At 35.2% G+C, this 26,890-nt stretch overlaps 1 protein-coding gene across 7 annotated transcripts in view; it reads right to left on the bottom strand.

The window, feature by feature from the left end:
* The window catches only part of LOC129275056 (ATP-citrate synthase-like), a 61,693-nt gene extending 37,432 nt beyond the window's left edge, over positions 1-24,261 (bottom strand). For 5 of the 7 annotated variants that reach the window (XR_010295444.1, XR_010295447.1, XR_010295445.1 and 2 more), the window contains exons 1-11: positions 24,141-24,257; positions 17,134-17,349; positions 11,663-11,785; positions 10,746-10,907; positions 7,355-7,446; positions 5,382-5,461; positions 4,117-4,244; positions 2,937-3,055; positions 2,244-2,442; positions 1,364-1,481; positions 256-401 (exon numbers count right to left, since the gene is read on the bottom strand). Coding sequence is in view for 3 of the 7 variants with exons in the window: in XM_064108460.1 (XP_063964530.1) it covers positions 256-401; positions 1,364-1,481; positions 2,244-2,442; positions 2,937-3,055; positions 4,117-4,244; positions 5,382-5,461; positions 7,355-7,446; positions 10,746-10,907; positions 11,663-11,785; positions 17,134-17,286 (1,320 nt within the window). In the remaining 4 variants the exon portion in view is untranslated. Of the gene's footprint in view, positions 1-255; positions 402-1,363; positions 1,482-2,243; positions 2,443-2,936; positions 3,056-4,116; positions 4,245-5,381; positions 5,462-7,354; positions 7,447-10,745; positions 10,908-11,662; positions 11,786-17,133; positions 17,350-24,140 lie in introns of all 7 variants that reach the window. The other 2 variants (XR_010295446.1, XM_064108461.1) reach the window with 1 other exon arrangement.
* Positions 24,262-26,890: the final 2,629 nt, after the last annotated feature.

Genomic DNA, 26,890 nt, shown 5'->3' with positions numbered 1-26,890 from the left:
AAATTCAAGTTTTTGTGTAATTTTGGGTCTGCATGCACTTACAAAATGTTGCGTAATTTCGGAACCGCGTACCCGGGGGTCGCAAATTTGGTCTCAAAAGTTGCGCGAGACTTGAATGTAAAAAGTCTGTGAGCTACGCGGTCAAAAAAATTCGCGCGGCAGATTTATCACGAAAAATGTTGAGGGGGGGCTGAATCAGTCCCCCCAGTCTTCTTAGGGTTAAGTCTATTCTAAAATCTTGATAACTTTTCTTACCGCACTTCCCGAGAGCAAGAAACTGGCCGTGGTAGAATCGGTGGGAGGAGTTTCCGGAACTTCTCTCTTACCGAGGGCCATACCTACAATGGCGGTCATGTGAGTCTCAGTACCAAACACATACATAGGGACACCAAGGTTTCCACCTGTAATGAGAGAATACAACATCATCAAACACCAAATACCATACATAGGAACATCAAGATTTCAACCCATAATGAAAGAATACATCATCATAAAACACCAAACACCATACACAGGAACACCAAGATTTCAACCTGTAACGGAAGAATACATCATAAAACACCAAACACCATACATAGGAACATCAAGATTTCAACCCATAATGAAAGAATACATCATCATAAAACACCAAACACCATACACTGTACATATAAACACCAAGATTTCAACCTGTAGTGAAAGCATACAATATACCAAACACCATACACAGGAACACCAAGGTTTCAACCTTTAATGAAAGAAACACACTATATTATTTATTGCCACTTGGTCCACACTCTGTTTTTCTAATTTCCATAAGGTCTCAATCAGATTGGTCTAACCTAGTTCCTGAACTAACCATTTTGTCCAACTGCCATTTAGCCAAAGTATTTTGTTTTATTTCCAGTTAAGCTACATGTATATCCATTTCATCTGTTGTCAAGTTGGTCTATTAAACATCACAATAGTCTATATGATCAGATGAAGTGTTTAACAAAGTAAAGAATGATACGTACTGTAGATTAAAAAAAAAATCCCAAATCCATATTTTATTGTTCAAAATTTAAATCTGAAACAGAAATACTCTGAAAATTCATTTTGCCCAAATGATCGTGGGCACGGCAGCCACTGTGCAGCACCAGAGTTCAAGGTATTAGGGGTATTCAGGGAAGTAGATATTAGACGATCAGGGCATTAAACTAAATGAAAATAAGAATGTAGATCAAGTGTAATATATACCTAACGGCAAATAATTTATAATGACAATAGACCAATGGGTTTATTCCATGTGGATTAGACCTTCTGACGAGGAGACTGACTGCCTTTTATAGATTAAAAGAATAAAAATCAGTTGGAAGACTATTAAATTACACCCAAGTCTTACCCAGTTCTCTCATAACACGCAGACCTTCCTGGTAGTTAGGACCTCCTCTTCTGACGTAGATAGATACCTTGAACTCAATCAGCTTCTCACGAAACTGCTTCAAAGCTCTCACGATACCCTAAAAAATTCAATTAATAAAATATACATTTAGAAATCATGTAATCATATCAGAGGAGGAAGAGAATGGTAATGATGATGATGTAATGTGGATGATGATGTTGATGATGATGATGCTGATGATGCCGATGATGATGTAATGGTGATGATGATGATGATGATGATGATGAAGGTGATGATGATGATGATTTAAACCTAATCAGAATCTGCATTTTTGAAGTAAATTATTGTATGTAGAAGAAATCTCAAAACTCAGTTGGGGCAACTAATTTTAGGATTAGGGTGGAGGAGCATTTTGCTTTGACGTCCTACAACTAATCCACTCCACTAACCTTTATATATTTATATGCAGCAATGGCATTGCAAAAACTCTAAAGACAGATTGGGCAACTTATCTTTGGTTTTGGGTGAAATGGTCATATTTGCTCTGATATAATAATAATAATAGGCATTTATATAGCGCCATCTATCAAGAAATATTCTATTCCGAGGCGCGATGTTATTATTATTATTACCCCTGCTTTAGCTCGAGCTGCCTTTCAGCGCTCATGCATTCAAGGAATTAATCCTGCCGGGTACCCATTCATCTCACCTGGGTTGAGTGCAGCACAATGAGGATAAATTTCTTGCTGAAGGAAATTACGCCATGGTTGGGATACGAACCCACAACCCTCTGTTTTAAAGTCAGAAGACTAATCCACTGGGCCACCACGCTCCACATATATGTATATATGATATCCCGCGAAAGAACAATTCCACTCACCTTGAATGTAGATGCAACATTGGTGAAGTTAGCGATCCCTCCTCCAATGATGAGGACCTTGCCGTTAGGATGCTGTTCCCTTGTCATCAGACCAAGGATCGTCTTGGCGTACTCGTACGTCTGGCCCTCGCTGGGGGCTCCGGAGTATTCACCGTAGTTGGCCAACTCTGATGCGCCACCGAGGTCACAGATGGTGTCGCTAGAGGTAGACATAGAGATTAATTGCTTTCGATTTGTTTTTATTCAATTAAATCTCTTTTTTTTTTAATTCAATTCAATTTACTCGATTTGAATTCAAATTTAAACTTGAATTCCAATTCTAATTTCAATTTGAATTCCAATTCCAATTTCCATTCAAAAGTACATGTAGTTGGGAACGAAGCATGTGTACAAAGAATATTAAGTTAATTAACAAGTCCATTGTTTGTCTTGATTAATTTACAAAAACAATGGGCTCATAATACAATTACTTAGTACTAACAAGCCTCAACTTAGCACACTCTGATAAAAAACATGCATTCATCATTGGCCATTTTGTAAATACATGAATCAAGCGCTGAAATAAGCGCAAATTAAGGCTGAAATCTCCATAGACCATGATTTCAAATTAGAGCTTCTGAACTTGAGGTCCTTGTAATTCATACTGGTCAAAGGTAAATTAATCCGGTATAAACCGCATCAAACCAAACCAACCTGTAGATGACTGAAGCACCGCCTCCTGCTACCATGGTCCAGATACGACCGACTGGATTCAAGATCGTCAGTTTCAACGAAGCACCACTCTTAGCGTCTAGGTCTGCAATATATGCTTCCTACAGAGAGTAAACACACAAAACATAACAAAAATGAAATATAACTTTGCCAAAGTCAAAGTTGAAACTATATTGGGATGACAAAAATCTGTTCGATTTAGGAAGAAATACACTAAACGTTTGCAATGAATTGCAAATATGAAAGAACCCTTATGGTTGGTTCCTGGTCAGTGTTTTGAATTAAAGGGGAATGAAACCTTTGGAACAAGTAGGCTTGTGTCAAAACAGACAAATAAAAGAATAAGAACAAAGAAAGTTTGAGAAAAATCGGACAAATAATGAGAAAGTTATGAGCATTTGAATATTGCAATCACTAATGCTATGGAGATCCTCCCATTGGCAATGCGACAAGGATGTGTGATGTCACATGTGAACAACTTTCACTCTGATGGACTATAAAATACCCCCAAAATTTCTCTTTTTGCTTTTTCTTATGGTGATACAAACTCTTTATCCATGATGTATTCTTTAAAAATCTGTATTACATGTACATGCCACATGATCTACTGATAGATGTGATATAAGAGGCAGTTTAAGTGAAATATATACTAAAGTAATGGGGAGAGTTGTTCACACATCTTTGTGGCATTGCCAATGTGAGGATCACCATAGCATTAGTGATCGCAAAATTCAAATGCTCATAACTTTCTCATTATTTGCCCGATTTTTCTCAAACTTTCGTTGATCTGTTTCTTTGATTTTTCTGTTTTCACACAAGCCATCTTGTTCCAAAGGTTTCATTCTCCTTTAAGTACACATGCAACGATGATCTTGATTGGTCAGTAGCAATCAATTGCCCAGGGAAAACTCCCCTTCTCTATGGAGGACATTTCTTCAAAGGATTGTGGTCTAGCTAGGAGAGGCGGGGGAATCATATATCACAAAACTGTTGCTCATCTGTGACATTGCAAAATCAAAATTTTGAAAATACATAACCTCATTACATAACTTCATTTCTCTTTCACAAATTTTCATCAAAAATGTTTTTCACTATATTTTCTGCTTTTATTAAAACCAATTTATCATCAGGGTGATCTTGCCCTTTAAGTAGAATTATTTACCTCAGGGAATGCCTCCCTTCCGAATGGAGGAGGGAACTCCAGGTCTCCCCACTGTAGCTTACACAGATACTCCGCAGTGGCATCGATCTTAGCAGCAAGATCCAATACATAGACTTTATCAGTTACAACTGGATAAGAAAACATAGTAATCATAAAATTACCATTAAGATTCAATACATAGGCCCATATTCTGAACTCAATTTTAATTCAAACTCTCGTCTAAAGATGAGGTTAACTACAGTATGGAAACCCAATTTTGACACAAGTACACTTTATCAGCTCATCCAAAACTGTCTCAGAATTAAACTGATTTTATTTTTCTTTGCCATAGCATGATAGAGCACGGTGAAAATTAGAAATGCATAATGTTAACAAAATTTTGACATTTTCGGCTACCAGTAATTTAACACCAGAGTTAGACCATGGCCTACGTTAAATTGGACTTCGGACTTTAGGCCTTAAACTTTATCACTTTTAACTGGATGATTCTAGAAAAGAAACATGATATTGGCAAAAAGATTCAATACATATACTTTTATGATAAAGCATATGTATTGAATCTTTTTGCCAATTACATGTACTCTATCAGTCGGAACTAAGTGAGAGAAAGAATATTGAAAATAAAGTAGGCCTTGCAAGAGCCTCTTTACCAGTTACAATCTCCAGTGAGCTTGAACAGGGACCAGTAAAATGACCACCAAATAGTTGGTATTATGAATATAAAAACATATACCAAATGATTTTGTAAGGAAGTGCATAATACACTTTACAAATGACTAGAACAAAACATAGAAATCAAGTATGCCTGGAATTCATTTTTAGAAAAAAAAAGGTTTGATTGCTACTTTGGGAGAAGATACACTGAAGGATTTCAAGTTCAGTATACATGTAGGTGTTACTAGTGTTGAGAGTGTAAATTTGGCTCTGAATGTAGAATGATGCTTATCACAATCATGTTAACTCAATACCTAGTGGCAGCAGTCCCAGCACCAGCTTCAGTGCTGGTGTTTGCATTCAGGTTGGTGTTGATACCATCATTCAGTTGCCTATACTATAAAACTAAAGCTACTACACCAAAATGATATCCACAGCAATACTCCAAACACCAGCCTCATTTCATGTTTCATGGTAAGGCTGTTGCAAAAATTAGCCAAACACCAACACTAACAATCAACACAGAATGTCAAACCATCCACTGTAAATACTTGTTTCATTTAAAAACAATTCATCACCAATATAACAGTTGTTGATAATGTTAGACTCACCAAGTGGGTTTATCTCAAGGTATGTGAAGTAGAGATCACGAAACTGTTGATAAAGATCCTTGATGAATCCAGCCACCATCCTGGAAAAAAAAATCAAAGCACACGTTCAAAACATGACTTACTTTTTTTTCTTACGTGTGGTATAATCATTGTTTTTTTATTTTGAGAGTTTTTTCACAGTATGAAGGAGCAAGCAATTTCATATCAATATCATAGACAAGAATCGCACTTTTCAAATATGTCTGAGCACATCTTTTCTGAGGAATAAAAAGTATACATCATGTATATACACAGCTGGTTACATAACAGCTTGTAATGGAATTCCATTTTTGATAGATCTTGTACAAGATACAAATTTTAATATTACAAGTTACAGCTGGCTTTGCATGATTGATATTGGCATGTAACTTTCCATCATGTTCTCATTCAAAAATAGTAAATATCTCAGGATATAGCCAGTTCTCAAAAGTCATTTTGATATCAACATGTAGGTCTATTTGTCTGTCAGTATTTGTATCTGTCTGTCAGTCTGTAATTCTGTCTGTCTGATTGTCCTTCTGTTTGTTTGTCTATCAGACTATATGTCAGACTGTCTGTCCATTAGCAGGTATTTCTGTCTTTCCTCGGACTATCCATGTAAAGCATACATGCTTTAATAGCTTATATGTACACCTATTTAACTGGTCATGATGTCATGGCAAACAATTAAACATGCAGCCTTGATATAGGCAACAGGGGTTTCTGGGGTTTATAAAGTAATGATTCAGAACAAGGGAACATTTTATGGAATGAAATAGTCAGTGACTTTCATTGACAATTTTTTGTTCTCCGTCAATCAGAAGAAGGATTTCAGTAATTTATAACAAATATACAGGGAAAATCAAGTTTCCCATGAAATACTCCTCCAAACAATGAGTTCACAAAATAACATTTCAATACTGTGGTATGAGAATACATGGAAATAAATGCTCATTTTATCTGTTGTACAATGTACATGTACATGTACAGGTAATTATATAATATAGAGTCGTGTGTCTCTTATGCAATACATGTAGATGCATTTCTGATAATTCTAGCTCTAATGCAATATCAGCATTCTAGTGGGAGCAGGGTGTATTTGCTCAGCACTACACGTGTTCCTAACCAAATTCCTTCTGCACTCCTAAGCAAAAATACATATCTGGAAGAGTAAATTTACACAGTGATAGTGGATGTTTGATGTCAGAGGCAATGGCACGTTGGAGGTGGCTTGATCATCGGATCACACCAATTGCTAATTTTCTCCTACTGCAAAAGGACAAAGGTCATTTTAAGGGCTATTTCAGGACAGTATCTCATACATTTCCACCTAATCTCTCTCAAGTTTATACAAATTTACAGACTTACATGACCATGTATATGTATATGATAATGTACATCAGATTAAAACTGTATGTGATGATGTGCGTGATTTGCATGATTTGCTAATATTCTCTTACTGTGCCTAGGAAAAAGGTCACTTTAAGGGCTATTTCAGGACAATACAATGTACACTCTACCTCATACATTTCCACCTAATCTCTCTCAAGTTTATACAATTTACAGACTTACATGGCCATGTGTATATGATAATGTACATCAGATTAACTGTATGTGATGATGTGCGTGAGTGTGATTAGAGTTTTTACACAAGTGTATCAATCAGATATCAGGGGGAGGGGGTCTTTCACAAAGCGAAAGTATGAATAGAGTCACACTTAAATTTGCAGAGCTTGCGTGTGTATGTATCCCTTCATTGGTCAAATCATGCAGATGACACGCTACTCTGTATTAATCAATAAGATTGCGCATTACATATCATGTGCGCGTCAGCACTAAGCATGTCTTTAGGTCATACTTAAATCTTTGTGACCCCCCCCCCCCCCCCCCCGGTATAATATCAACCCATGATAATGAAGGCAGCATCTAAATATGTAGGATAAAGAAATACTTACTCCTTTTTCCCATCGGCTACATTGGAGAGGAGAGCAGCCCTAATACCCTCAGTTGTAACCTCTTCTTGGAGCCCAACCTCCATCTTGACAGCCTGTAAAAAAAACATTCACATTCATATTGAGAGATATATGTAGCAAAATTTAGCTTGGCAAGAATTGGCATACATGTACTCTTGATTTCATAGATTTGCATTTTTATTGAATGAAATTGATAAATATTTCAGTTTTTGTTTTAAAACAATATAAATATGGTATGACGACTATTTATTTGAAAGAACATCATGATTATAAATTTCCTGTTTGTACATGTGAAGCATTAGAAATTCATTCTGATCTTTGGAAATGACACTGATCATGATTCATAAATTTAATATTTATCAAATTATTTAACTCTATAAACAGGAATTAGAATTAGAAATCTAATGCTCACTTGCAAAATATGAACAAAAGATAAAAGGAAAATAAATGTATCAAAGTAAAATTAAAATAATTTTGAAAATAAAATCAACTGTGAATAAACACATCATAATCTCAAAGGCTATAAAAATATAAAATGTGCTTGCCTTTGTCCATTCTGTACAAACAAAGTTAAATAAACATTGTACACTGATAAGTGAGTATCAATATCGTTTGGCAAACAAAATCAACTAACAAATGTTATCGTACATTTAAAGCACTTACACATAAAAATAGAGTTAATTGTCTACATGTACCTATAAAGAGATCATATTCTTCTATTTTGAGGCATAAAAGATAATCAATTACTCTAAGATTAGATTTGTGAAATAATTCAAACATTAGCCCTGAAATACATTTAAGTTTGCAGTTTCCACATTCATTAGAAGATCATAAATGAGAAAAATTGAAAAAGCCACTAAATCAATAATCATCTAGTAATACAATTTTTCATCCTTTTCTAACATAATGCAATTTTCAAATTCCCTTGGTAGGATATTGCAAGATAAGTTCATTCTGTACAAACATAGTTTCAAAATAAACATTGTATACTGATAAGTGAGTATTACTATCGGTTGGCAAACAAAATCAACTACCGGTAAAAATTGTATCATACATAAAAGCACTTACACATAAAAATAGAGTTAATTGTTTACATGAATCTATAAAGGGATCATATTCTTCTATTTTGAGGCATAAAAGATAATCAATCATTCTAAAATTAGATTTGTGAAACAATTAAAAAATAGGCCCTGTAATATATTTGCAGTTTCCATATTTTAAAGATCAGAAATGAGAAAGATTGAAAAAGCTACTAAATCAATAGTACAATTTTCACCCTTTTCTATAATCCCATTTATAGAAAAAGCAGGAATCGACATTACGTAGCTGTGGCCTGGGGCAACCAAAAATGAGAGTAGGGCCAGCAAAATTGTGCAAAAGCCCACACTTGGTGGTCCAGTTGGGCTACCAAAGTTTTGATAAATAATGATGTTTTTTATTGTTTTATGGCCACCAAATTTGCCTTGAATAGGAAATTTATAATTTTGGTGGACCATTCGGGCAACCAAGAAAAAAAGCTAGTGTGGAGCCTTAGAAAAAGTGTAAATTGCCCTTTTTGTTTATCTTTCTTTTCAAATTTCCTTGGGAAGATATTGCAAACAGCTAAGATTAACAAAAGATAAGTTTTGACTACTGTATCTTACTACTTTCTTCAAGTATCATGAAATGGTGACATGGACCCTAATTACATGATTGCGTGAATTCTGTGAGTAGCCAGTCATTAATTTTTTTCTATCTCACATGCAAAATGCCTTATGACTGGTACCAATGAATAGGTCTATTCTGCCGTACTTTGGCAAAAGGAAGCAAGTTACAAAAGTATTATTTGTTGAAAATGAGCAATGTGTGTTTGTCATTTACGTAGGCATCAATGTAATTTAGCAGCATATTTTCTTCAATATACAGTGCGTCCCAGAAAAAACGAAACCGAGATTTAGCGATGATTTATCATAACTTAATCACAAATAAAATAAACAAATGACCTACCAATGTAAAGCTTAGAATCTCCTCTTTCATCTGATATTAATTAAAGGAGATACCAAAAAGTCATTTGGCGGGTTGTATCTAGCTTTCAAAAGGAAAACCACATTTGTAAAAAGTTCAATATCTGCTCTTTAATTTGATACCTCAATTACATAAAATGGTCAAGAAATAACAAAGTTCTGGTTATTTGAAATAAGGCTTGAATTTCAATAATTTCATAAAATGAAGAAGTTTTACAGGCTAGCGTTCAAACTCACTCGACACTCCGTTTTGTTTACGATCAGCCATGCATTAAGTCTTTTGTTAACCATGCGATAGCTTCTGTGGGAAACCGGTGAAAACAGTTTATTTAATGAAATTATGGAAATTCAAGCCTTATTTCAAATAACCAGAACTTTGTTATTTCTTGACCATTTTCTGTAATTGAGGTATCAAATTAAAGAGCAGATATTGAACTTTTAAGACATGTGATTTTTTTTTTGAAATTCATATACCCCCCCGCCAAATGAGTTTTTGGTATCCTTCCTTCAAATTGTTTTTGCTCACTCATGCGTGAACGAGGAATAATCTAAGTAATATCAGATGAAAGAGGAGATTCTAAGCTTTACATTGGTAGGTCATTTGTCTATTTTATTTTTGATTAAGTTATGATAAATCATCGCTAAATCTCGGTTTCGTTTTTTCTGGGACGCACTGTATATCCATAGAGCGATAATTTCTTCCCCAAACTTTGCCTCAATGTGCAACATACAAAGACTGTTTCAGAAACAACAATAACTCAAATATGACTGATGTGTCACTTGCTTCCTTTCGCCAAAGTTGGACAGCATTGACCAACCATGGTTTTGAGATCATGATTGTCTGTGAGGTGACCAGTCATTTATTTTTTTCTATCTCACATGCAAAATGCCTTATGACTGGTACCAATGACTAGATCTATTGACTGGTCATGGTTTTGAGATCAGGATTGTCTATCAAATGATAACAAGGATTAAATCACTATCTGACTCTATCTCAGGGAATAATTTTGCTTTTTATAAATTTGAATAACATTTTTTGTCATTTTTAAGAGAAAAGCTCTCAACTATTAAAGTAATGTAAAGTCCTAAGTAAAAATATGCCATACAAAAGATTTAATATGCATAGCAATCTTTAAAAAATGTGGAGCAAATTGCAATGCGATACCAGGAAATTTTTCCCTGCTATGTTATAAAACACACAAACACAACCTTTTTCTCAGGCATAGAAACTAATCACACACACTTGTTACTTTATTTGGCTACATGTACAGTATGCCTTGGGCATGTGAAAACTGTTCCCAAGATACCTCTGTGACTTCTTAAATGCTACTGATATTGTGCATTTTATGTATGATGTACATTTACGTTACCTTAGCATCGACATCACCAACATCAACTCCGCCCTCGTGATGGAAGAGGATGACATCACTAGCTCGTTGGCAGTAGATACACACATAAAACTCATCCTCCGGTTTATGAGCTACAAAGGGCTCGATCAAGAAGTTCTTCAGTTTGCCCGTTGCAGCTCCAACCTACGTTTAATATCAATGGAAAAGAAAGGTTAGTGGCAATATAGGGAGCATTTCATGACACAAACAGTCAGTGATGTTTGATGAGTATTTGTTATAAGCTACTGAAATAATTTCACCTGATTGGCTGAGAGCAAATTTGTCAGTGAAAATCACTACAAGATGCTTCATGAAACGCTCTTCTGTTAATTCTCTCTGAAAATATCTCCCATTTTGTATTTTCTCATGCTCTTGCACGCACAAAACTACTTTTACACTTCAGAAGAGAAGTTTCAATTGAAAAAAGATATGTTGTTATTATCATTATTATTACTGTTATTGTCTTTATCATTGTTCATATTAGCATTACACATGTAACTCTTATCATTATTATTAGTGTCATCATTACAATTAATGGATTTTTTTATGGTAAACACCATGTACATTTATTTTCAAGCCTACATACATGGTGTTTACCATAAAAAACTCCCACTATTCTCTCCACCATGGAAACCTTTAAAGATCATCATTACAATTGTTAATATTATTATTATTATTATTGTCATTATCATTATCATTATCATTGTTATTATAATTATCATCCTTTATTTTCATCATTATTATCCTTTTAATATCATTAATTTACCATTATTATTACAATTAATATTAATATCATCATCATCATCCTAATCATAATTATCATCATAATACTACATGTATTTTATTATCTCCATACATGTACACATCTTGTCTATAAAACAATTCAAATGGAATCCTACCTCAATGTTGTTTCCGAGTCTGGTAGAAAGCCAGTCTTTGACACCTTGCAGGTCCGCGTTGACTTTAATGAGACCAAGTTTACCACGACGCTTGATAAGCTGATCAGGCTTCACAACCAGACGCTGTAATGATTAATTCAGATAGAGACATGTATATTCAGTAATGTACATCAGGGGGGCGTTTCATGAAAGGACTTGTCGGACGTTTTATCCGACAAGTCCCATTTTATCCGACAGTTACCATAGGGACAGTGCCTCTCAGCCAATCAAAATCATGGAAAGATGTCAGATCTGACAACTTGTCGGATGAAAATATTGATGAAACGCTCCCCAGATGGAGAAAAAAAATGGTATGGTATAAAGGTCCCCCAAGTCAGTGCAGACCCCTTGTCTGCGCACACACGAATCTGCTAAAATTTTCTAAATACTGTAGGTCATAATAATAATAATAGTCTTGATATCAAAACATTCTTGGCAGCCATAGGCTAAATTACAATTACAATGTTTGTACAAGGTATTAAAAAAAAAAAATCGCATAAAAATTTGACAGAACAGTATACAAATATATATACATACAGTATAATATGATTAATTCAGTATACAGTCATGGGCAAACTACATCCAACCTTGCAAAGATAACCAGAAAAAAATATATATATTTGATTGGCAGTATATGAGGTAAAGTAACTTGAAACAACACATTAAAAAAAGGAAGGCCAAAAGAGAACATAATAAGACAAACTTTGTGTCTATTAGATGTTTCAATATTGCTCTCTTCCCACTTTCTCTTTACATCTGACTTTCTCTTCTATCCCAACACTCTCCCTCCCTCCCTCGTTTCATTTTATCCTCTCATGTTCCAAGGGACTGCATCCTTCCACCCTGGCTGTAAATTGCCCTTCCTACAGGGAGTGACAGCGTCTAAATTAGATTATCAAAGATAAATCAATCATCACCAATCAATACCTTTATCAGTGGGACCTTGCTCTGTGCATACAGGTTGCAGACTGTACCCATGTACAGTACATTGTTATCAGACATGAATAGATACATACATGTATACACTGTATGTCTGGACTTCTGAATACATTGGCCCGTATTCTGAAGTCGGGTTTAACTTAAAATCAGGTTTAAAGTTGTGGTTTAAGTATGGAAAGCCAATTGTTACATAAATCACTAATGGCAGAGATATCATATTTCAGCTCATTTGGCTCTCAAATCATTCATAATTGTCTCGGAAGTATAAATAGATGATTGTCTTCACCGTAGATGAATCAGGAAAGAGCACAGTGAACATAAAGAAACATACAACTTATTCAAAATTTTTACACACTTGGCTTCCCATAATATTAGCACAGAGTTAGACCATGGTCTATTAAAGTTAAACCTGACTTCAGAATACGGGCCATTTTCTATAGTGCATTGTGCATCAGTTGGTACAAGTCCTAGGTGTTTCATAAAGCAGATCATAACTTAATAGTTATGAATGAGTTGCGAACAACTACATGAAGTTACAAAATTTGCACCAGTCTTTCCTGCTTGGTATGATTACATGCTCATGTGCATTTTTTATGAGTAGAAATGCAACAAAATTAAAAAAGAGAGAACGAAAGGAGGGAAGGAAGGAATGCATAGAAATAAATATCAAAATAGATAAAATAGATGTATTTCAAATTAAATAAACACCGGTTATAAATATACTGAAATCAAAACTAGCATATATTCTCCAACAATAAGTACTGAAAAAACATTTTATGAAACTTTTCAATTATTTCACATCTACCCTAGACAGCAGATCTGCATACGATTCATTGGAAATAGCACTGATTATTTTATGTATTATCAAATCCATGGGCTCAGACCGTCAGGGGACATTTTTCTTTTTTTATTTCAATGACTACACCCTGTACAATTTACAGTCAGGTAAAATAATCAAGATTCAACGTGATGCTGTCTGAATTCCATCTCTCTAGCTAGAAAAAGAATAAAACCACTACCATGTACATATATGTACATGTAAAGAGAGCAGAATTTGGGATTGTGTTGTTGCTGCCATGTTTTTTTTTTTTCATTCTAAACATTTCATTTTATTCACATTGATAATGCTGCCCAAGCAGTGGTCTACATGTACTGTACAGTATGTTCTACACAATTCAAATGTTTCATCTGATACAGTATTAAAAATGTACAATGTAGATTAATACAATTTTAAAATCAAAGTGCTATTCCAGTAGTCAATAAATCAATGATATTTCAATTAAGCAGTAAATCAAAACTAAATTTGGAGTTTTTATGTATTTTTTTTTATTACTGATGAATATCAAGGATAAGCTTGCAAGGGTACAGTAGATTTGGAGACAGGAAAAGTGCTTTGAACGCTATTTTCTCAAACTCTCTTCCATCTACATGTACATGTGCACAGTACTATACAGGGGAATTATCACATTGCAAATCGTCAAGTTTAAACTCTTCTCACATTATTTTCAATATGATAGTAAAAGGTCAAAAAATATCAAAGCCTGTTTTAAACCTTTCCAATAGGTTGAATTACAGTACAGGTGTATATATCCTGAAATATTAATAACCCTTCAATGCTTGAGAGTTTGGTTTATCAGAAAGCTATACACTTGTCATTTTGATCCGGCAACTAATCCACAATAGACTTGCATTGAAATAATAATAATAATAATAATAATAATACAAATGTTTCTAAGCGCTGCATACTATTAAAGTCAGTCAGATCACAAAATTTATCAATTTAAACACATTCATACAATACTATACAGTAATAGGATACTCTATAAAATGAATTGGAACAGTGACATTAACTTCAGAGAGGGGAGGGGTTTACTGTACCAAAACTATATAAAGCTTTATCAATCAAAGATGAACATGTACAGGTATGGAGGAATACCTCTATGGCATTCCTACATGTATACTGTATGGATATGACTACATGTACATGCATAATGTCTAGAGGTTTTCTCTTGACTTGGTCAAATACCAGCAGATAATATCCAGACCTTAATAGGGCAGGAAGAAAGAATTCCATTGCACCCTATGATACCAGCACTTCTGTGACTGGTGGCATTCACATATCCTGTCTCTGAAGGGCCTGCGATATTTGCAGGTCCCCCTCAAAATCCTCGAAATCTAAATAACCCCACAGCGTATCATTCATTATTTGCTAGAGTACACTTTCCTAAAATCCAGGAAATCTTGCATTCAGACAAGTCCGTCTTTCTTCACAATTATTTTTTGAATGATGTATCATTCATGACAAACAAATTGAGCACATTTTGTGGTCTGGTCTAGTAATTACAAAGTCATACAATTATTTGTAAAGGATATGATAATATGGACAGTAATATGGTGCGATTTACTTATCAATAATAAATTTACTCATAGGATTTTTGTTTGCTATACCGATATAACAATTTAACAGAAAGCAGTAACAAAACCTCTAATTTTTTTTTCATTAATTGTGAAGATGGAATAGATGAAATTTCAATTACATCAAAATAATTTTTGAACAATTTACATCAAAATAATTTTTAACAATATAACAGAAAGCAGTATTAAAACAAAACCTCTAAATTGTTTTCATTAATTGTGAAGATGGAAAAGATGAAATTTCAATTACATCAAAATAATTTTTTCAAGCCTTTTTAAAATAATTTCAACAACATATATCTGTAGATGCATTAGCAGTGTTAAAGAGTACCTGATTGTATACTTCACTTGTCCTATTATAAATGCATTCTTCATTATCATCACGAAGAAAGCATGTCTTTCTCTAAAAAGCATTTTCATAATCAACGTCAAACAAACAACCTGTTTTAGTTCAGGATTCAGAAACTCAAAGCACTCAGACTTTCAGATAGTGATACCTTATCCTCGCTGCACCGGCTCTCCTCTCATCGCATTCCCAATATAAACATCCAAAATGTCAACCAGTACTTGGCAAAATCAATTAGGTTTTCTAACGAGATTGCCACTGCAGCTCTGATACTATTAAACGTGACTTGCTGGGGAATTGAATTCATCAATACAGTTTGGGAGGGTTGTATGCGCATATCCAAGCACCATGGGATGGGTGCACTCAGGAAGGTTTTTCAGAAAAAGTACATGGCTGCTTTATGTCACCATATAAACTCAACATTGAGAGCAGGCTCTGACACTGTGAATCTTGATATTGTTTTTTCTTTCTTGCAAATTTTGTGAAAACATCTGTTTTTCTGTTTAATCATTTTCAATACTGAAATGTACTGCATACATGTTTAATAATAGAGCTATATTAGGTTTTTAAAAGTACAAATTTTATATACCTGTACATGTATGCATAGAAAAAAGATAGAATTAACAAAACACACACTCTCAAATTACTGTTGCTATAATTTACAAGGGACCATTTAAACTATATTCCTAAATATTGATATTAAATTATTACAAAATTAAAAAATCTAACATGCTGATCAAGAGAACACAGGAAATATTCATATATTGATATCGGATGTTATGAGCTGATGAATCTTATTTTAGAAATGACACGTTGTCTGGAGACGTACCCAATATGGCTCTACTCTCATAAATCCTTTCAAGCAGGTAATAACCTTAATTGGCCATAACACTTCATCTGTCAATTTAACTATGCTAACAGCCACAGGCCTATTACTTTGGGAAAATAAATAACTAATCCTAATTTGAAAAATGGGGGGAAAAAAGAAAGTGAAGTTCCTTCCATAGTAATCTTACTCTGAACACTGGATATTCTTTTGAAAAATATAAATTATTTAAAACATTTGCTGTGAGAAAAGGGAGCCCGGTGTGCAATGTTCACTATCTTTTCTTGAACAAAAATGTTGTACATTGTATTAGATCAGTGGATAAACAAACAGTAGATTGTTCCATTGCCCCCTAACATTTGGGTGACTTGAAAACAAAACAGACAGGAGAAGAAATTTACCATTTTCGATGGGGGACAAAAAGGAGTCAATTTCTATCCTAATAAAGCCTCATTGATGGGTACTATTTTCTGTCAAAATGGCCAGGAGAAATGGATCCTTTCCTAAGAAAAACAGAACCCCCTCCCTCATACACAACAATCATACATGGATTTCATGGGCATCAATGTTTATTTTTACTTCATTTCAACTTTATGCATGCTGTTATTCTTCTCTATTCAAATGTTCATGTCAAAATAAATTTTCCTAAAGACCAAAAGCCCTTGTTTCATCTCTCAAACACAACACAACAATATTTACAGCTTTCACACCATAAAGATCTGTCAAAGTTGGGGCAGAAATTGTGACTTATTTCAAGACTCATACCAATAATCCAAACTTTGTTTGCATATTTGAGAACAACACCAGTAACAACACAAAACTCATCAGAACCATCAACTTCAAAGCCATTCTTTGATTAAACTTCAACACATCACACAACACATTCATTGCTAGGTTATTCATTACCTCTGTAAGAAGCCAAGGGTTTTCAGCAGTGAGTTGATCCCAGTTTACATCCTCCGTTACCGTGGCGCCACGGAATGGTGCTACTGATGCTGATTTGAGATGCCTTCCAAGAAGGGCTTTGCCTCCGGCCTCGCGGATTGCTTTTGCTGACATCCTGAGTTGGATCAAGTTTCTCACAAGTGGATTTCAAAAGGAGGTAAGGAGATGCGACTGTATCTGGAAAATAAAACGATGAAATGGGGAAAGAAGCTCACATGAAGTTTCATGTAAAGACTTTGTATAGTTGGAATGGGGAGATTGCTACACACACACAGTGTGCACGCATTACAGATTACAGACACATCAAATAGAAGTTACAGGTATTTTTATCCTTTTTGATATAGTGGGTACCTGCATATTACAAAACATGAAAAGAATTTTACTCAAAATCAGAGTCTAAATGAAAAGAAACTGAAATTGCAATTCATGATCTCTGTTCACAAGGCAAAACAAAAGTTGATGCCTTCAGTGCAGAACATGAACATGTATGTGGCCATTGGGGGCAAAAGAAATTAACAAACTAGAATTTTAATTCGTCATGAGGACGAATTAGGTGGCCTGTCTCTGATCTTCATGATCACGAATACAATCACCATGTTGATATCAATATGATCATCATGATGAAAACTGAACTTTTCTTACGAAAAGAACGTGTTCAATACTCTTGAAAAAGAGGGATATATGAGAAAGTTGTGAAAAAGTGTAGGTCATACACATATTGTACATGTACATGTACATATTGTACATATTTTTTATATAAAAGGGATTTTAATCTCTTTTATTGTCCATTATTTTATTTTATATACATTGTAATGGTCATAAAGGACCATTTGTGAAATGTTGAAAAGAAAAGAAAATTCTCATGTTCACCCCTGGGCTCGAACCGTGGACCCTGAAGACGAAAGTCTGATGCCTTTAATACCAATTGAGCTACATGTACACGATTTCCCATAGACTTTACACATAAGCAAATTATTATAAGAGGATCTCAAATCCAATTTTGCAAGAGAAATACGGGCATTATCCCGACATCTGATCAGAAAATGGAGACAACGCTCGCAATAGCTTAGAATCTCAGCTACAACATACTCCAAGCTCAGAGAAAACCGACAAGAAATAGTGGAGATATGGCTCGCGAAATAGAGGAATGTAAAATCCAGTTTTGAGAAAAAGTCATTTCCCATAGAGATTGCACACAAAATGAGCGAAAATGACATGCCTCTATAACTTGCCATTTTTAAGGATGATCTGTTCCTTTAAATTTAAATATAGCCATCATATTAGAAAGAGTATGTCCTCAGCTACAACATATAAAAAACTGAGCGAAAATTGACCAATATTTACCGAGTTAGAGTCAAATTTGCATAACTATGATGACGTCATATAAAGTAGCAAAGTGGAAATTTTTAGTTCCGACGCCATTTTGATAACGTCATGATGAAATTAAGAGTCAAATGTGGCATGATATCATATCTCCCATCCATACTCTAATCGAATGAAAAAAAAATTGGGGGTCAACGGACTTCCTGAAGAGCTACATGTACATGTATATTGAATTTTGTATAAGCATGTTTTTGCACATATATTGTCTATGGTTAGTGCGCACGCGCGCGTGCTGTAAACTTTGATGGAGGCTAATTCCGTCATTACTTGTCGTAGAAGGTTGATCATGGTATAAAATTACTCAGATTTATACTATCGATGCATTGATATTTTAAAAATGGCGATCCTATGCTCTATAGTGCCGTTACGCGCGAGAACGCGCGCGTAACCGTGCACACGCGCACATTTTTTAAATGCTTAAAATGACCTGAAACATACTATACTTTGGTCAAAAAGTGATTTTGAGCATTTTAAAATTTTGACGCACGCGTACGCGCACGTCGTGACCTTTACATGACCTTTGATGACATGGACAGTTGACCCTTGACCTGAAGTTAATGTGATGTAAATTTTGTTAATTTTTGATAATTGATAATGAAGATATGATTGATAATGTGATTTTACAAAATGGCATCTAGATGACGTCATGATGACCTTTTGACCTTGAACTTGTTTTATACACATGACATGATAAGTCCCCATAACTGATAATATTTTGAAGATAATTGATGGTGTAGATTTTGAGATTTTGTGCTATAAAAAACAAGAAAAGGGCGGAAAATGAAAATAAATAATAAATAAATAAAAAAGAAAATTCGTACGAAATTAATAGTTGATCTGTCGATTAACAGATCACCTAATTACAGTTCAACAAGCATGTGGCTACAGTGTACATGTACATTCATGGGTTAAATTGCCACATGGTCTACATGTACAAACTACATGTATACATCCACTTTGTCTGCTTTCCATTTGTTTGAGAGGTGTGCATTATTCTGGAATTCAGAACAGTTTGATATTGAATTGAAATGCATACTCTAAGGACTGTATAAAAACACAAATTTGTAAGAAGATTATACCTATTGTGCTTTCATTCAATCACAATTAATAATATTCAAGAAATAACTTTATACATGTATATTGAAGTATTTCAAGGTATTTCCTGTTTTTGTAAAAAAAAATTGCATAGTGGTATACGCCTATACAGTGCGTATCAAAAAAAAGTTTACACTTAGAAAACATCCTGTAGAATTATAAATAGGTAATATCCTGGTGATTTTTCCACATTTTAACATTGGTAGAGATCCATATAAGCAAAGGACGATATAACTGTCGAAAAATATTTCCGCTTGAGTGAGCACTGAGCACCACTTACTTTTGAAAAGTTAGTGAAAAATGATTTGCGCAGAACTTTGAAATAGTTATGCGAATAAAAGTAGACCTTAATCTTGAAGAACATGTGCAATTTAGCTAGTAAAATTGATTTAAAGATACCTTTTACCTTTTTAACTTGTTACCTTGCTCAAAACACTTCGAAGAGTGCATTGCGCCCCACCCCGCTCCCCCACACACCGAGGCCATCGTGACGATATTTGCTTTACACTGAGCTGAGATTTACATGAAATGGCTTAGGCTTGATTTTCATTTTGTTAATCATTGTCAAGCTTGGGAAAAGTGTGGAGAAACGAGTATTAAATGAAAAATAAAATGTAAACGTACTTTAAATGAAAAATAAAATGTAAACGTACTTTAAATGATAAAAACTTAGTGAAAAAATGCTGGAGATGTCTGATATAAACTTTTCTCCAGATTCAGTTATGTTCTCATATCCAGCTGGCACAAAAAGGGTAAATGTTGTGCTTACTAAGTGTTGAAATTTCAGTTTGGGTGGCAAAATTGTTACAAAATGCTTGAATGTATTCGTTTTATTTTGATTGACTATTAAAAAGGGCAAGGGAAATGTATGAGAAATGTTTCGCAGGGTAAGTTTGATTTCGCCCTTTCCCCTTGACACAGCGTGAAAACGAGCATTTCTGCGCAAACAGATTTCTGCGAGCTTTACAAAAATGGACAGTGGTCACTCAAGTGTAACATTCTGTCAAAAATTTTACTTCCATTGGATAGATGAGACCCAAACCCACGAATATATGTGAAAAAATTACCCACATTTTGTATATTTTTCAATTCCCAGGTCTTTTTCAAAGTGTAAACTTTTTTTTGATACGCACTGTATAGAACTGGCACAAATACCATTGGCTATATACTGCCTGATATTCAATAACAGCAATAATTAAGATTGTTTTATTTCCACCCAGTTAAGGAAACTTTGGTGACAAACTTGAGCCACAATTTCTTTTTTGTAATAACCAAAATTAAAGTTCAATCACCCCAATATATGTCTAGAAGGCTTTGTCTAGAGGTTTCCACACTACAAAAATAACAAAGAAGTATTCTCTTCCTAACTCATTGCCAATGATACTAAAAAGTGACAAAGCCCAAAAAGTCACATTAACCCGAATGACCCTAGTAAAAAAAAATATATGTGCCAACAGACGCTAAATTCCAAGAAAACAAGAAATTTGACTTTTTTGGTCTGGCCATGGACCTAGCCAGGCAGATTTAAACTTTAAAGGCAGCTGGTACTGGTCATCAAACCACTTGACCATGTTTTCCCCGTTGCGGCTAACAATAATAATGTGGGCCTAATTTTGATAGACCTTTATATCATAATTAGTTTAAAACAAAAGATTATGGGATCGAAAAGGGGGCAATAGCGCTGCTATTGTCCAGATGCGACCATGTGAACGCTATGATATCGTATACCTGTACAATAAATACAGTATTTTGAATCACAATCCTTGCATGAATTCCACTTTTTCCTTACATCTTGTCAAATTTGCTTGAAATTCTTAAATCACTCTTCTTCTTTATTACGGGTAAATCAGCGAACTATTTCATTCTCTTTATTTCTCACCCCAAATAACATATCTCCTGTCACTAATTTAATCTAATACGTGATTAAATATAACTATTATTATTATACTAATTATTTTTTAACATTTAGTAAAATCTAATACGTGATAAAAAATAATTATTATTATTTTTTTATCACATATTAGATTTTATTATTTGTTTTATTTATTATTCACAGGAGGCGCGATAGCTCAGTCGGTAGAGCGGGGGATTCGTATTCCGGTGACCCGGGTTCGAGTCCCACTTGGTGCGCTAGTGCCCTTTGGTAAGGCATTAATCCTCAGTACCAGGTCCTTCGGAGAGGACCTTAAGCCGTCGGTCCTCTGGTTGCTTGCTTACAAGCATTCATGCTTTCTTAGCAATCAGGTAAAAAATCACCACCAATACCTAAATTTATAAATTTTTCTTCAAAACGGCATTTTGTAACATCGCTAATCGAAGGTACGTCATAACGAAGCGGTTAATGGGTCAGACCTATTGTATTTGCTTTGTTGACAAACGGATTGAGGGATCTACACGAGATCGGTCTGGTAAGACCGATTAGTTAGGCGTATAAAGGTGTAAAAGTAAGTAAAATCACAAACATTTACATGATTTCTATCTTCAAAGATGGATTTCCTAGGCCAGGGAAATCCATCTGTGTTATGATGTGTCTCTTTTATATGGGAGGCGGTTCAAGGCTCAACGATTAAGTATTTATATGTCAAAATATTCAAAAATATCATCATGGAATCCTCAAGGGCTTTTAATAAGAGAGGTCTAGGTTTACTGACAGTACTTAGACTTAGGCCTAGACAGCTGGCAGCCGTCTGTTTCGAGGAGTTTTTCAACATTTTTTTATTTTTTTATTTCTCCTCGTACACAGACGGCTCGCTATCGTGCAGCCACCATTAGGGAGTGAACGATGCAAAATCCCCCCGACGGGGCACATCGATTTTTGTCTTTATTTCATAAAAATATTGAAAAAGAATTGAACCAAAATAGAGATTACGGTATTATTCCGTTTTGGCCTGAAATGCACCAAAATGGGGAAAAATAAACTTAAAAGGGGAAAAACAGTGACTTACTTCGGCTGTCGCGCAACTTCACTTCCCCGTTTTATCCGAGCTTAAGTACATAAACATATGGCCATTGAGTCCCCTGTACAGATCGCGCTAGAACTTCGGTCTCTGTATTTGGTGAGTGGAGCCAAAGTAGTTCAGCGGAACAACCAACCTAACAGAGACCGAAGCTTTTGGTCTAGCTTAGGCCTATCTAATGACTATCAAGACTATTGACGTGTTTCTACAGAGAATCGTTAAAATTGGTTTAGATCTATCTTTTCCGCAAGCAGAAGTATGTCAAAATATTTAAAAATTTCATCATGGAGTCCTCAAGTCAAGACCTCTAGTCTGTCAATGACAACGACAAGGCCAGGCGCTGGCATCAGGCCCGGGGGGGGGGGGGGGGGGGGCACTCAGTATATAATGCATAGTGGGTATGTGGCGTGGAGGGGACCCCCATTTTTACACTAAAATTTCCGTTCCAGGGCATAGCATTTTCATCTTATTGAGAAAAAGAACTAAGAAAGTCGCTCCGAAGCATAGTATTTTCTTCTCATCGAGAGAAAAGAATAAAGAAATCAGCTCCAAACTAAAGCTTGTTACGCCGTTCCGGTTGCATTGATCCGCCACAATGAGCTGCAAATTTTGGTGAAAAGCGGCCGAAGAGCGCTGTCCGACCATCGCCTCTGCGCGAGCGCACCCGGCACCCGTGCCGCTGGGCTAGCTGCATACATGCCCGTTCCATAGGGATGCACACGCAGGCGACCTGTTCCAAGGACCCCCGTTTTCACAAACATTTGTAGTTCCAAAGCACGTTCCGAGGACCCTCCTTTTTACAATAAGTCCGCTCCAAGGCCCCCGGTTTTTGTCTCGCCCGCGGCACATACCTAACACTTTTTTGGTTGAGTACCCCCCCCCCCCGGATCATCAGGTCATTGTGACAAATTGATTGACCTCACTAAAAAAAAAATCTGATTTTTCCTGTTTAGTGTTATTTTGTTAATATTAAATTTTGACAAGATTTTTTGGCATGTAACCATCTTCATAATAATATGGAACAATATGAAAATAAGTAAACCTTCTAGCTAACAAAATCTCGTTTAATAAAACTTCACTTTAAATTTAACGTTAAGCTGTTAAGTTTAGTTTCGCATAAGTAGCACACCTAATTTTGTCTGAAGGAGAGCAGCAATACTAATAGACATTCTACTTTGATCGATGAACAGGCTTAGTCCTACCATGAAGCTATTAGCTTCATGGTCCTACAACATCGTTGGAGTAAACTAAACTAACTAAACTAAACTGTGAATGGGGACGGGGAGCAGGGAGCAGGGCCCAGGGGGGGGGGGGAGGCCGGTTGAGCGCGATCTGCGGGTAGCTGCTACGATCGAGACTCGAGTCTCCGATCACGCGTGAGCTCTGGGTTGACGATCAGTTGAAGTTACGAACAAATTCATTCAACAAAAGAAAAGACAAAATACTGTGAAATTTCATCTCACACTTCACATTGAAATACATGCTCATGCACACACATTGCTAAATATCATATAACATATTTCAACTATTTACCTATCAACAAAATTCGCAGATATGCAGAAAACAAGGTAATATCCCAGTAGCATTCAGCGAACTAGCAGAAGACATGTAGCGTGTATCACGCGATGTGTGCATGAAATGTGTGATGATAATGATCGAGACATCGAGTTTTTCATCGAATGATCGGTGACCTCATGTAGTCTGTAATACAGACCTTAAACGGTCCTCAAAAGGGGAGATACTCTAGCAAAGTTGAGCAAACTTGCATGAAATGGGAAAAAAGGGCCTTTTAGATTTTTTTCACCTCCATGTAATTTTATATTATGACATCTAATGAGTTTTAATTAAAATGTTATCGCATTACGATCTCCATTACTGTACTTCACAATATTTAAAAAAGATGTATGTTTATGCAGACTAAATAATCAAGGTGACCAACCATAGTCTGCTCAACCTGGGGTGTGACGTTGTCCCTCGGAAAGGAGCAGTAAAAGCCCACATGTCCCCGCCCAGCCACGTGACATCATGTCATAAATAGGTAATTTCTAGTTTTTTTTCTACAGTGGAATCACCATCACGAACATGGGCGAATTTAACTCCCCCATCCCCCCCCCCCCCCCAAAAAAAAATAAGTGAAATAAATAATATATAAAAAAAATAATAATAATAATTAAATACATAATTAAATGAATAAATAATCAAATAAATAAAATGAAAATAAATAAATAATTAAATACATACATACATAAATAAATGAATAAATAAATAAAATAAATAAATAGATAAAAAATTAAAAATAATTACGATAGGGGGCCTAATGATAAATATTAAGAAAACTAGAGTAACAAAGTACCTGATAAGAAAGACACTTTCAGGAAAGAGAAAGTTTTATTTATTTTTTTTTTTTAGCAAAATGAAAAGTAGCCTAAATACACTCGTCCATATCATATTGCTCATTCTGGCTTACAGAGGAGCATAATATTATGTGTAGGCAATATATAATACAATAATAGTATGGTGATGCTGATAAGCAAAATGTCACATAGGTCCTATACACCATCCCCTATTAATTAAAACATGTCCCATGAGGAATTAAGACAGCTAGATTTTACATTTTACATTTAAATATTAGTTTATTGAAGATGAAAAGGTAATGGATGGCATCGGCTCAGACGGTTATGGAATTTCAATCTGAAATCAACTTTTTTGTCGGGGGCGGACGTGATTATGAGACATGGCACCGGCCTGGCAATATTTTTTTACCACATCCCTGCCGCTTCCATTACTTTGCCCAATCAAAATAAAGGAGTATTTTTTTTGTTTTACATCAATCCTCATCCCAAACATTGAATTGGCAGAGTGGCGACACCGGGTTTTTTTTTTAATTAGAGGGCAAAATTTAACTGTTATCACTGAGGGCAATGGAGAAAAATGTGTGTACCGCAAAATCAATAAGTTTTTAAAGTTTTCCAAGTCTTGACTTGGTATGTCCAACAATGCACTGACCCACTCCACCCTTAGTGCCGCCATTATAGTGCGTGGCGAAAATTTCAAATTTAAATTATAAAGAATTATTAGAAAGAAAATTATAAAAGTATATAATGAACATAGCTGTCGGAGAGATAATCATGTCTAAATATATATATATATCACAATTCAAATATTCACAAAGAATCAACGATTGAAAAAAAATCTTTATTTTTATGGCCACTATGACGATTATGATACTCGACTTATAATAACATAACACATTATTAACCATAGGGCCTATTACCCATTTCCCTTACCAAAGCTTTGTGTGAGACGGGCTTAAATATAATGAAATTCATATTTTGGACAAGTTGAACATCCAAATTGACCAAATAAATTGCTAAAATTGGTAGGATAAAACTGAACGGCCATAAAATGAATCTTTTTTTATTCATGTTTTTATGAGTAAATCATCAACATACAAATCCTTAGCTAGCCTACTACATGATCTGGAATTAAAGTTTTTTGTGGGTCAATCTTGTGCAAGCCTGTTGTGGATTTTTAAACGCAATTGTATACATTTTATGGTGACTTGGAGGGGTGGCGATCCTGTACAGTGGCTCCCACTTTTTGAAGCATTAAAAAGTGTCATTTTTTCACGCAAGAAAAATGCCCCCTCACGAACGTGTACTGTACCGTGCCCCTTTCACCTGAGGAGGACCCGTTTTAGATGCTATATATAAGTGCCATTTTTAAAGCACTAATGGCCCCTCTCAAACGTGTTCTCTGCATGCCCCTTCCATCACCTGAGAAGGACTCGCCCGATTTTTCATTGCGAATTTTTACAGTGAAAAAAAAAACGGCCCCCTCACGAACGTGTTCTGTGCCCATTTCACCCAAGAAGGGCCCGTTTTATGTGTGAGCAATTAGAGCCACCTTCCCTTCTTGTAAGTGCCCAATCTCGTATCAGTCCCCCCTTTTAACCAAAAAAGTGCCCCACACGAATGTGTTCTGTTCCCCTTTCACCTAAGAACGACCCATTAACGATCGAATGCCCGTTTAAAACGAGTAAACAATATTCTCCTTGGTATATATGTTACTAAACTTGTAAGGATAATCCTAGGTTCCTTAAACTTCACGTGTCACGTGAGTGGGGTAGATAAGCAGAGGCGTAAAGATGGGGGCTTGGGGGCTCTTGCCCCTTTCCTAAATTTTTAAATACCAAAGAGAATAGGAAAGAGAGAAGGATATAATATGATATCATTTTCTGAATAATAGTTGTCGAAATTTATCACAAAATTTGATTTTCTTTA

The sequence above is a fragment of the Lytechinus pictus genome, chromosome 13, assembly GCF_037042905.1.
Source record: "Lytechinus pictus isolate F3 Inbred chromosome 13, Lp3.0, whole genome shotgun sequence".
In the NCBI taxonomy this organism is placed as follows: Eukaryota; Metazoa; Echinodermata; class Echinoidea; order Temnopleuroida; family Toxopneustidae; genus Lytechinus; species Lytechinus pictus.
Note: the sequence above shows the minus strand (reverse complement) of the source record. Positions and strands in the feature narration are given on the sequence as shown.